General features: G+C 50.7%; 1 protein-coding gene across 2 annotated transcripts; it reads left to right on the top strand.

The window, feature by feature from the left end:
- The first annotated feature begins 916 nt into the window (after window positions 1-916).
- ZNF785 (zinc finger protein 785) lies at window positions 917-6057 on the top strand. 2 transcript variants are annotated; one of them, XM_054454226.2, is made up of 3 exons: window positions 917-1278; window positions 1435-1563; window positions 3241-6057. In XM_054454226.2, exons 1-3 carry the CDS (start codon window positions 1074-1076, stop codon window positions 4122-4124), a joined length of 1218 nt encoding a protein of 405 aa, XP_054310201.1. In that variant the 5' UTR covers window positions 917-1073; the 3' UTR covers window positions 4125-6057. The 2 variants fall into 2 exon arrangements, with proteins under 2 accessions (XP_054310201.1, XP_054310200.1); XM_054454225.2 differs by having other exon boundaries at window positions 944-1317.
- The last annotated feature ends 5614 nt before the right edge of the window (window positions 6058-11671 follow it).

Here is an 11671-nt window from a genome sequence, read left to right as displayed (position 1 = left end):
TGGTGTGAACCTGGGAGGTGGAGCTTGCAGTGAGCCAAGATCACACCACTGCATTCCAGCCTGGGCGACAGAGCAAGACTCCATCTCAAAAAAAAAAAAAAAAAAAATTACCATAACACTATAAATTCATATCTATTATAATAGTACTTTGTGCAGGGCCCTACCCTAAGCCCTTAACCGAACCCGGAAGCGAGAAGATGACTTTTGTTTGTTTTTAGAGATGGGCGCCCAGCTCTGTCGCCAACCTGGAGTGCGGGGGCGCGATCTCGACTCACAGCAGCCTCCACCTCCCAAGTTCAGGCGATCTTCCTGCCTCAGCCCCCCCGAGGAGCTGGGACCACCGGCACGCTCCGTCGCGCCCGGCCAGGAGCTGACTTTGAATCCGGGCTCTGCGCCTGGCCTTCTGCATCTCTAAAAGGAAAGACATCTGTGACCTCGGGGCAAAGGTCAAATTAGATCCTGGGTAGGATCCTGTTCCCGCAGCCCCTCGGGCTGGCCCTGCCAGGAGTACTCGGAGCTCAGAGCTGGGATCCGCAGTCCCTCACCCACCCAGTGCAACGCCACCTAAGGCTTTGCGCTTCACCTTTATTCACCTCGAAGCCCTGGACATCCGCATCTGCCCTAAGGCTTCTCACCTCAGTAGCAGAAGGAAGTCGCGTCAGCTGGCCACAGCCTCTCTCCTAAGAGGCCGTCCGGGAAAAGCGAGTCAGGGTGGACCCTGAGGCCCCCTCAGCTCCGGCTATTTTCAGATCTGTCGCTCCTTCACCCTCAGCCTTTCAAACAGGCCGCTCCAGAAAGCCCAATCACAGCCTTCCTTCTTCTCCTGGCCTCCCGGCACTGTCCAATCAACGTACGCCATCTATCGGTTGGTGGTGTTGCGGGGCCTCCCTTCCCGCTGGTTTCCCTCGTGGTGTGTAAAGGCGAGAGGAAAGGCGAGGGGTGTTGAAGCCAGGAAGGTTCCATCTTGGTTAAGGGCAGGAGTCCCTTACGGATTTGTCTGAGGAAAGACAGGAAAGCGCCAGCATCTCCACCTTCCCCGGAAGCCTCCCTTTGCCAGGCAGAAAGGGTTTCCCATGGGGCCGCCCCTGGCGCCGCGCCCGGCCCACGTACCCGGGGAGGCCGGGCCCCGGAGGACGAGGGAAAGCAGGCCGGGCGCCGTGAGCTTCGCGGACGTGGCCGTGTACTTCTCTCCCGAGGAGTGGGGCTGCCTGCGGCCAGCGCAGAGGGCCCTGTACCGAGACGTGATGCGGGAGACCTTCGGCCACCTGGGCGCGCTGGGTGAGGCCGGGCGCTCCGGCCGGGATACCCAGTCCGTCGGTGGGAAGCGGTGATCGGTGTCCCCAGAGGCTAGTGGGCTGGAAGCGGGGCGCCGAGGGAGCAGCCTCATCATCCCCTCCCGTGCGCTCAGCCGAGCCCATTGTTTCTCCTTCGCAGGATTTTCAGGTCCCAAACCCGCTTTTATCTCGTGGGTGGAAGGAGAAGTGGAGGCGTGGAGCCCGGAGGCCCAGGATCCCGACGGTGAGAGCTCTGCAGCTTTCAGCAGGGGCCAAGGCCAGGAAACAGGTACTTCATTTGAAACCCCAGTAGGTTGCCGTGAAGAAGCCCCAACCCCCGCCGCCAACTCACATCCTCAGCGCAGGCTGCCCCCTCCAAAGTCCCATCCTGTCTCACTGCACCTTACCCCAGAAACGTCCTCATCTCACTGCAAAATGGCCCGATGGAACAGCGAAATTGGGATCTATGGAACCGATTAACCATACTGGAAAAACTCAGTTTAATGCAAAATAGAGCTTGAGCTTCCTAGGAGGTCAAGGGAAAGGGGAAACCTGTAATTTGATTTTTGTTGTGGGATAAAATGAAGACAGATGTTCCTCTTGGATATTAATGATGTGAACCAAGTGTAGTAAATAACACCATTAATTAGATTTTTAAATGAAGACGAACTGTTTTTCCTGCAGCCCTGATACCAGAATAAATGCTTGTTCCCAGAAGGTCTTCCTGTGGAACCTAGTGAGGCAGTCCAAATGTAGACTTATTTTTTGAGACAGAGTCTCACTCTGTTGCCCAGACTGGAGTACAGTGGCATGGTCTAGGCTCACTGCAACCTCCGCCTCCCGGGCTCAAGCAATTCTCCTGCCTCAGCCTCCTGAGTAGCTGGGATTACAGGTGTCCGCCATCATGCCCGGCTAATTTTTGTATTTTTAGTAGAGACGGGCTTTCACCATCTTGGCCAGGCTGGTCTTGAACTCCTGATCTCGTGATCCACCTGCCTCGGCCTCCCAAAGTGCTGGGATTACAGGTGTGAGCCACCGTGCCCCGCCAGCAAGTGTAGACTTTTTGGTGATGGTAAGAGCAGAGAGGAAAGGTGCCAAAAGAATTTGAGTTGGTACCAAAGGTCATTGAATGTCTGTTTTGTAAAGGGATCATAAACAGGTTCAGGATGGTAAGTGCCATGAGGACTGGGACCATCACTGTGTCCTCAAAGCCTGACACAGAGTTAAGTGTTCAATATTGTTCACTCCTCTTTTTTTATTTTTTTGAGACTGAGTCTTGCTGTGTCGCCCATGCTGGAGTGCAGTGGCACGATGTTGGCTCACAGCAACCTCCACCTCCCCAGTTCCAGGGATTCTCCTGCCTCAGCCTCCCAAGTAGCTGGGAATACAGGCGCCTGCCACCTCGCCTGGCTAATTTTTGTAATTTAGTACAGACGGGGTTTCCCCATGTTGGCCAGGCAGGTCTCGAACTCCTGACCTCAGGTGATCTGCCCACCCCAGCCTCCCAGAGTGGTGCTGGGATTACAGGCGTGGGCCACCACGCCCAGCATTTTTTTTTTTTTTTATTAGAGAGTTGCCCAGGCTGGAGTGCAGTGGCCCGATCACAGCTCACTGTCCCTTGAATTTCTGGCCTCAAGCGATCCTCCCACCTCAGCCTCCTGAAGTGCTTGGATTACAGGTGTGAGCCATGGCACCCGGCCTGACTCCTCTTTCATTATCTCCAGTGCTCAAGGCCTTCCTGTGTTAACCTGCAGCCCATGGCATTTGCTTTTACTCCAGGCTGGCTTTCAGGGCTTCATGAGGCCCTTATCATTAAGCCGTGCTCCCTGGGGGCCATATTCTGAACCATTCCTGCTGCCTTCCAAGGCAGGACATGGCCCCGGAATACGCTGGTTTTGATTTTATCATCTTCCCTGTCTCAGGATCCAGGGATGAGTTTCTGATTTTATCATCTTCCCTGTTTCAGGATCCAGGGATGGGAATGAGGAGAAGGAAAGGCTGAAGAAGTGTCCAAAACAAAAAGAGGTGGCGCATGAAGTGGCTGTCAAGGAGTGGTGGCCCAGCGCCGCCTGCCCAGAGCTCTGCAACCCTAGGCAGAGCCCCATGAATCCCTGGCTCAAGGACACTCTGACCCGAAGACCGCCCCACTCTTGCCCAGACTGTGGCCGCAACTTCAGCTACCCTTCCCTCCTGGCCAGCCACCAGCGGGTCCATTCCGGGGAGCGGCCCTTCTCCTGCGGCCAGTGTCAGGCGCGTTTCTCCCAGCGCAGGTACCTGCTCCAGCATCAGTTCATCCACACCGGCGAGAAGCCCTACCCCTGCCCCGACTGCGGGCGCCGCTTCCGCCAGAGGGGTTCCCTGGCTATCCACAGGCGGGCTCACACCGGGGAGAAGCCTTACGCGTGCTCAGACTGCAAGAGTCGCTTCACTTACCCCTACCTGCTGGCCATCCACCAGCGCAAGCACACGGGCGAGAAGCCCTACAGCTGCCCTGATTGCAGCCTCCGTTTCGCCTACACCTCCCTGCTGGCCATCCACAGGCGCACACACACCGGCGAGAAGCCCTACCCCTGTTCTGACTGCGGCCGCCGCTTCACCTACTCTTCCCTCCTCCTCAGTCACCGGCGCATTCACTCCGACAGCCGGCCCTTCCCCTGCGCGGAGTGTGGGAAAGGCTTCAAGCGCAAGACCGCCCTGGAAGCCCATCGGTGGATCCACCGCTCCTGCAGCGAGAGGCGCGCGTGGCAGCAGGCCGTGGTGGGGTGTTCAGAGCCCGTCCCTATTTTGGGAGGCAAGGATCCTCCAGTTCACTTCCGGCACTTTCCAGATATATTTCAAGAGTGTGGGTGATGGCGTTCACACAAACTGGTCAGCGTTCCCCTGGAGAGGAAGAGGCAAGGTTTGTGCATTTGGGGGATAAGGAAAGGAAGCGGGCGTTTGAGGAAAACAAAGTTCTGCCTTAGGAAAAAAGCAGAGGTAGGGGCACAGAGGGCTGTGGGGAGGAGGCAGGAATCTGAAAAGGTGCCTGGGGGTTGACCCCATTTTCTGAAGCTCCAGCACACAGGGCCCCGTGTTCCACGTCCCATCCTTCACTGAAAACCATTCACCTAACTGGCTTTTCCTTCATGATTGTTCTCTCCCTTGTAGCTCTCTACTTTTCTCTCTACCTGTATCTCTCCTACTCCTCTGAGATGGGGTCCCCTACATTTCAGTGCCTATTAAAGGAGCCTGCACCCACTCTGGACCCCCCAGAATAGAGGGGATACCTCAGGCCTGTCCCTCGGCGGGTGGCGGGGGGCAGCTCATCCCAGGATTCTTTTTTTTTTTTTCTGAGATGGAGTCATGCTCTGTCGCCGAGGCTGGAGTGCATTGGCATGATCTCGGCTCACTGCAACCTCTGCCTCCTGGGTTCAAGCAATTCTCTGCCTCAGCCTTCCGAGTAGGTGGGATTAAAGGCATGCGCCACCAGGCCCAGCTAATTTTTGTGCTGTTAGTAGAGAAGGGGTTCCACCATCTTGGCCAGGCTGGTCTTGAATTCCTGACCTCATGATCCACCCGCCTCGGCCTCCCAAAGTGCTGGGATTACAAGCGTGAGCCACCGACCCCTGCTGAGGATTCTGCCTTTTACCAATGCAGGTGAAACATCTGGCAAGGAGACACCTGGAGTGTAGGTGTTCCTTGGTCTTGAAGACCTAGAGGTGGCCGTAGAGAGGACAGTGGCCTCAGGTGGGGAACTCTCCCGCCCCACTCTCATTCTGCAAGTGCACAAACTATCAAACATAATGGACTCTGGAACTGGGCCAACTCTTCACTATATGCATTAGTGATTGCAGTGTTTTTTTCTTCTTCAGATATTTGCATGTTCCCTGGATTTTGTATTTTTTGATAAAGATATATTCTTGGGCCACAGTAACTGGAGATATAATGTAATGCTGGAGGATTCTTTTTTTTTTTTTTTTTTTTGAGACAGAGTCTCTGTCTGTCGCCCAGTCTGGAGGGCAGTAGCCCAAGCTACGCTCACCGCAAGCTCCACCTCCCAGGTTCACGTCATTCTCCTGCTTCAGCCTCCTGAGTAGCTGGAATTACAAGCACCCGCCACCACGCCCAACTAATTTTTTGTATTTTTAGTAGAGACAGGGGTTTCACCGTGTTAGCCAGGATGTTCTCGATCTCCTGACCTCGTGATCCTCCTGCCTCGGGCCTCCCAAAGTGCTGGGATTACAGGCGTGAGCCACCGCACCCGGCCTCTTTTTTTTTTGAGATGGAGTTTCACTCTTGTTGCCCAGGCTGGAGTGCAATGGCATGATCTTGGCTCACTGCAACCTCCGCCTCCCAGGTTCAAGCGATTCTCCTGCCCCAGCCTCTTGAGTAGCTGGGATTACAGGTACCCACCACCATGCCTGGCTAATTGTATTTTTACTAGAGACAGGTTTCACCATGTTGGCCAGGCTGGTCTCCAATTCCTGACCTCAGGTGATCCACCTGACTCGGCCTCCCAAAGTGCTGGGATTACATTTTTTTTTTTAAAGAAAGAATAAATTAATTGTGATTAAAGTTGAAATCAAGGCATAGTCTTTCCAGTCTAATTTTTACTGTAATGCTTGTATGTCAACAGTTAAGAAGGCCGGGCGCGTTGGCTCACGCCTGTAATCCTAGCAGTTTGGGAGGCTGAGGAGGGTGGATCACTTAAGGTCAAGAGTTCAAGACCAGCCTGGCCAATATGGTGAAACCCCATCTCTACTAAAAATACCAAAAAAAAAAAAAAAAAAAAAAAAAAAAACAACGGCCAGGCATGGTGGCTCATGCCTGTAATCCCAGCACTTTGGGAAGCCGAGGCGGGTGGATCACGAGGTCAGAAGATCGAGACCATCCTGGCTAACACGGTGAAACCCCGTCTGTACTAAAAATACAAAAAAATTAGCAGGGCATGGTGGCGGGCGCCTGTAGTCTCAGCTACTTGGGAGGCTGAGGCAGAAGAACGGTGTGAACCCAGGAGGCGGAGCTTGCAGTGAGCTGAGATGGTGCCACTGCACTCCAGCCTGGGCGACAGAGTGAGACTCTGTCTCAAAAAAAAAAAAAAAAAAAAAAAATTAGCCAGGCGTGGTGGCATGCACCTGTAATCCCAGCTTCTTGGGAGGCTGAGGCAGAAGAATGGCTTGAACCTAGGAGGTGGAGGTTGCAGTGAGCCAACATAGCGCCACTGCACTCCAGCCTAGGCAACAGAGCAAGACTCTATCTCAAAAAAAAATAAATAAATAAGGCCTGGTGTGCCACTGCGCTCCAGCCTGGGGAACAGAGTGAGACTCCAGTCTCAAAAAACAAAACAAAACAAAAAACAACAGTTAAGAGAGTTCTTTCTGGCCCATTTAGATCTGCTAGCCCTACTTTTGAAGAGGAAACTTTTGAAGGAATGAACAAAAGAGGTAGGTGGGACTAAGCATTTCTGCATTCCAGAACTGGTGGTCAGTGACTCAAATATCTCTTTGAAAAGACTGCTTCTTTGAATCCTTGGGTTCCAAGACAATTATTAATGGGAACTGGGGCCAGGCACAGTGGCTCACACCTGTGATCCCAGCACTTTGGGAGGCTGAGGCTGGTTAATCACTTGAGGTCAGGAGTTTGAGACCAGCTGGGCAATATAGTGAAACCCCATCTCTACCAAAAAATTAGCCAGGCGTGGTGGCACATGCCTGTAGTCCCAGCTACTCAGGAGGCTGAGGCAAGAGGATCACTTGAGCCTGGGAGACAGAGGTTGCAGTAAGCCGAGATCACTCCATTGCACTCCAGCCTGGGCTACAAAGCAGGACTCTGTCTCAAAACAAAAACAGAAACAAAAACTGGGAACTGGGTGTTATCTTTACTTCACCACATAGCCTCTCCTGAATTGGTAGACCTGGATTCCTAGCCTGGCTCAGTCCCCACTGGCTGTGTGGCCTTTAGCATCACCTAGATTCTACAAATAACATTTTTCTCTATTTGTTTTACACATGTCAATCTGCCTATCCATCCCTCTATCCATTCATTTATCCATTTTATTAATGTATTTCAAAGTAAGTTGCAGACATCATTACATTTCACTTCTAAACACTTCAGCATACAGCTGAGTTTTATGCAAGAAACTTCAGCTCTCAGCTGGGTACAGTGGCTCACACCTGTAATCCCAGCACTTTGGGAGGCTGAGGCAGGAGGATTGCATGAGCTTGGGAGTTTGAGACAAGCCTGGAAAACAGCAAGACCTCATTTCTACTAAAAATTTTAAAAATTAGCCGAGCATGGTGGGGGAGGCTGAAGAAGGAGGATAGCTTGAGCCCAGGAGTTTGAGGCTATAGTGAGCTATGATGGCGCCACTTCAGTCTGAGTAACAGAGCAAGACACTATTAAAAAAAAAAAAAAAAAAGAGCCAGGTGCGGTGGCTCACGCCTGTAATCCCAGCACTTTGGTAGGTCAAGGTAGGCAGATCACCTGAGGTCAGGAGTTCAAGACCAGCCTGACCAACACGGAAAAACCCTGTCTCTACTAAAAAAAAGAAATACAAAATTAGCCAGGCATGGTGGCACATGCCTGTAATCCCAGCTACTCAGGAGGCTGAGGCAGGAGAATCGTTTGACCCCAGGAGGTGGAGGTTGCAGTGAGGCAAGATCGTGCCATTACACTCCAGCCTGGGCAACAAGAGCGGAACTCTGTTTCAAAAAAGAAAGAAACTTCAGCTCCCACTTAAAGTTCAGTTGTACTCTGTTATTGACAAGTAAAGTCGATTGAAGCCCAGTCATCTCCTGTATGTTTTGTGACTTCTCATAATTATCTGATCAAGAGTCTTGAAGAAACATTTACAATTTGATGGCAATAAACTAATTTGAAAGCAAGAGCATTTTGTTGTTCTTGTTATTTCTTGAGACAGGGTCTCACTATAGCCTAGGCTGGAATGCAGTGGCACAGTCACGGCTCACTGCAGCCTCCACCTCCTGGGCTCAGGTGTTTCTCTTTCTCATCTCAGCTTCTTGAGTAACTGGGACTACAGGCACATGCCACTGTGCCTGGCTAATTTTTGTATTTTTTGTACAGATGGTGTTTTGCCCAGGCTGGTCTTGAACTCATGGGCTCAAGTGATCTGTCTATCTGAGCCTCCCAAAGTGGTAGGATTACAGGTGTTAGCCACTGTGCCCGGCCAATTTTTGTATTTTTATAATGAGTGGCAGGAAAAACAACTCATCAGCTACTTGGGATGGAACAGTTTTAGTCTTACTTCAAAGTTTGTTTCAGGCCTGGTGCTATGGCTCATACCTGTAATCCCAGCACTTTGGGAGGCTGAGGACGGTGGATCACTTGAAGCCAGGAGTTTGAGACCAGCCTGGCCAACATGGCAAAACCCCATCTCTACTAAAAATACAAAAATTATCAGGTTGTGGTGTTCTCAGCTACTTGGGAGGCTGAGGCACGAGAATTGCTTGAACTCGGGAGGCAGAGGTTGCAGTGAGCTGAGATTGTACCACTGCACTCCAGCCTTGGCCACAGAGTGAGACTATGTCTAAAAAAAAAAAAAAAAATGTCTGTAATCCCAGCACTTTGGGAGGCCAAGGCAGGCGGATCATGAGGTCAGGAGATCAAGAGCATCTTGGCCAACATGGTGAAACCCTGTCTGTGCTAAAAATACAAAAACTAGCTGGGTGTGGTGATGCATGCCTGTAATCTCAGCTACTCAGGAGGCTGAGGCAAGAGAATCGCTTGAACCAGGGAGTTGGAGGTTGCAGTGAGTCGAGATCGTGCTACTGCACTCCAGCCTGGCAACAGAGCGAGACTCCATCTTAAAAAAAAAAAAAAAAAAAAAGTTTCTTTCAATCTGTTTAGTTAATATTTTTATTGTTCAGCTTCATCTTCTTAAGTCTTCTGCATACTTAGTTCAAAAAGAAGTGATTTACAACATAGGATCTGAAGAAACAAAAGTATTTTTGGTTCAAGTTGCTACTGTGTTTAAAAGGAGAATCCAAATAGCCACTCATCTGTAGTCTTAGCTACTCAGGAGGTGGAAGTGGGAGTATAGATCACTTGAGCCCAAGAGTTTCAGGCTGCAGTGAGCTTTGATCTTGCCACTGCACCCCAACCTGGGTGACAGAGTGAGACTCTGTTTCAAAATGACAATAATAGGCTGGGCATGGTGGCCCACACCTGTAATCCTAGCACTTTGGGAGGCTGAGGTGGGAGGATCACTTGAGCCCAGGAGTTCCAGACCAGCCTGGGCATCATGGAGAGACCCCATCTCTACAAAAACGAAAATTAGCCAGGCATGGTGTTGCACACTTCTAGTTCCAACGACTTGAAGGCTGAGGTGGGAGGATCACCTGAACCCAGGGAGGTTGAGGCTGCAGAGAGCTGTGATCATACCACTGTACTCCAGCCTGTGTGACAGAGTGAGAACCTGTCTCAATAATAATGATAATTAATAATAATAATCAAAATAGGAGAATCAAAATAAAACATGCAAATGGTCAACAGGTACATGAAAAAATGCTCAACACCACTAATCATCAGGGAAATGCAAATCAGAACTACAATGAAGCCGGCCTGGTGGCTCACCCCTATAATCCCAGCAGTTTAGGAGGCTGAGGTGGGCGGATCACCTGAGGTCAGGAGTTTGAGACCAGCCTTCCCAACATAGCGAAACTCCATCTCTACTAAAAATACAAAAATTAGCTGGGCGGCCGGGCGCGGTGGCTCATGCCTGTAATCCCAGCACTTTGGGAGGCCGAGGTGGGTGGATCACGAGGTCAGGAGATCAAGATCATCCTGGCTAACACGGTGAAACCCCATCTCTACTAAAAATACAAAAAATTAGCTGGCGTGGTGGCAGGCGCCTGTAGTGCCAGCTACTCTGGAGGCTGAGGCGGGAGAATGGCGTGAACCCGGGAGGCGGAGCTTGCGGTGAGCCGAGATCGCGCCACTGCACTCCAGCCTGGGCAACAGAGTGAGACTCCGTCTCAACAGCAACAACAAAAAAAATTAGCTGGGCATGGTGATGCACGTATGTAATCCCAGCTACTCAGGAGGCTGAGGCAGGAGAATCGCTTGAACCCAGGAAGGGGAGGTTGCAGTGAGCTGAGGTTGCGCCAGTGCACTCTAGCCTAGGCTGCAGAGCGAGACTCTGACTCAAAAACAAAAAAGCACAAGAGATATTATCGTACCTTAGTTAGAATGGCTGTTATTAAGAAGACAAAACATGATGGGTATTGGCAAGGATGCTAAGAGAAGGCAACTCTTGACCGGGCGCAGTGGCTCACGCCTGTAATCCCAGCATTTTGGGAGGCTGAGGTGGGCAGATCACCTGAGGTCGGGAGTTCAAGACCAGCCTGACCAACATGGAGAAACCTCATCTCTACTAAAAATACAAAATTAGCCAGGAGTGGTGGCACGCGCCTGTAATCCCAGCTACTCGGGAGGCTGAGGCAGGAGAATTGCTTGAACCCTGGTGGCGGAGGTTGCGGTGAGCCAAGATTGCGCCATTGCACTCCAGCCTGGGCAACAAGAGTGAAACTCCTTCTCCGAAAAAAAAAGAGAAGGGAACTCCTACACACTGTTGGTGGGAACGTAAGTTAGTACAGCCACTATTGAAAACAGTATGGCGATGTCTCAATAAAACAAAAACAGAACTACCATGTGGGCTGGGCGTGGTGGCTCACACCTGTAATCCCAGCACTTTGGGAGGCCGAGGCTGGTTGATCACCAGAGGTCAGAAGTTCACAATAGCCTAGCCAACATGGTGAAACCCCTTCTCTACTAAAAATACAAAATTTAGCTGGGCGTGATGGAGAGTGCCTGTAATCCCAGCTACTTGTGAGGCTGAGGCAGGAAAATCACTTGAACCTGGGAGGCAGAGGCTGCAATGAGCCGAGACCACGGCATTACACTCCAACCTAGACAACAAAAGCAAAACTCCGTCTCAAAAAAAAAAAAAAAAGAACTACCATGTGATCCAGCAATCCCACTACCTGGAATTTATCCAAAGGAAAAGAAATCAGTATATAAAAAAGATAACCTGCATCTCTGTGTTTACTGTAGAGCCGTGTTTGCAATAGCAAAGATATGGAATCAACCTAAGTGTTGATCAGTGGACAAATGAATAAAGAAAATATGATATATATACACAGTGGACTTCAGCCATAAAAAATGAAATCATATTTACAGCATGGATGGAACTGGAGATCATTATGTTAAGTGAATAAGCCAGACACAGAAAGGCAAATATCACATGTCCTCACTTACATGTGGGAGCTAGAAAAGTTGATCTCACGGAGGTAGAGAGTAGAATGATACCAGAGATTGGAAGGGTGTATGTGGGTGGGAGAGGTGGATGAAGAGAAGTTGGGTAATGGGTACAAACATACACTTAGGAAGAAGGGATAACT

Source organism: Pongo pygmaeus, chromosome 18, assembly GCF_028885625.2.
Source record: "Pongo pygmaeus isolate AG05252 chromosome 18, NHGRI_mPonPyg2-v2.0_pri, whole genome shotgun sequence".
Classification (NCBI taxonomy): Eukaryota; Metazoa; Chordata; class Mammalia; order Primates; family Hominidae; genus Pongo; species Pongo pygmaeus.
This window is presented reverse-complemented; position numbering and strand designations above follow the sequence as displayed.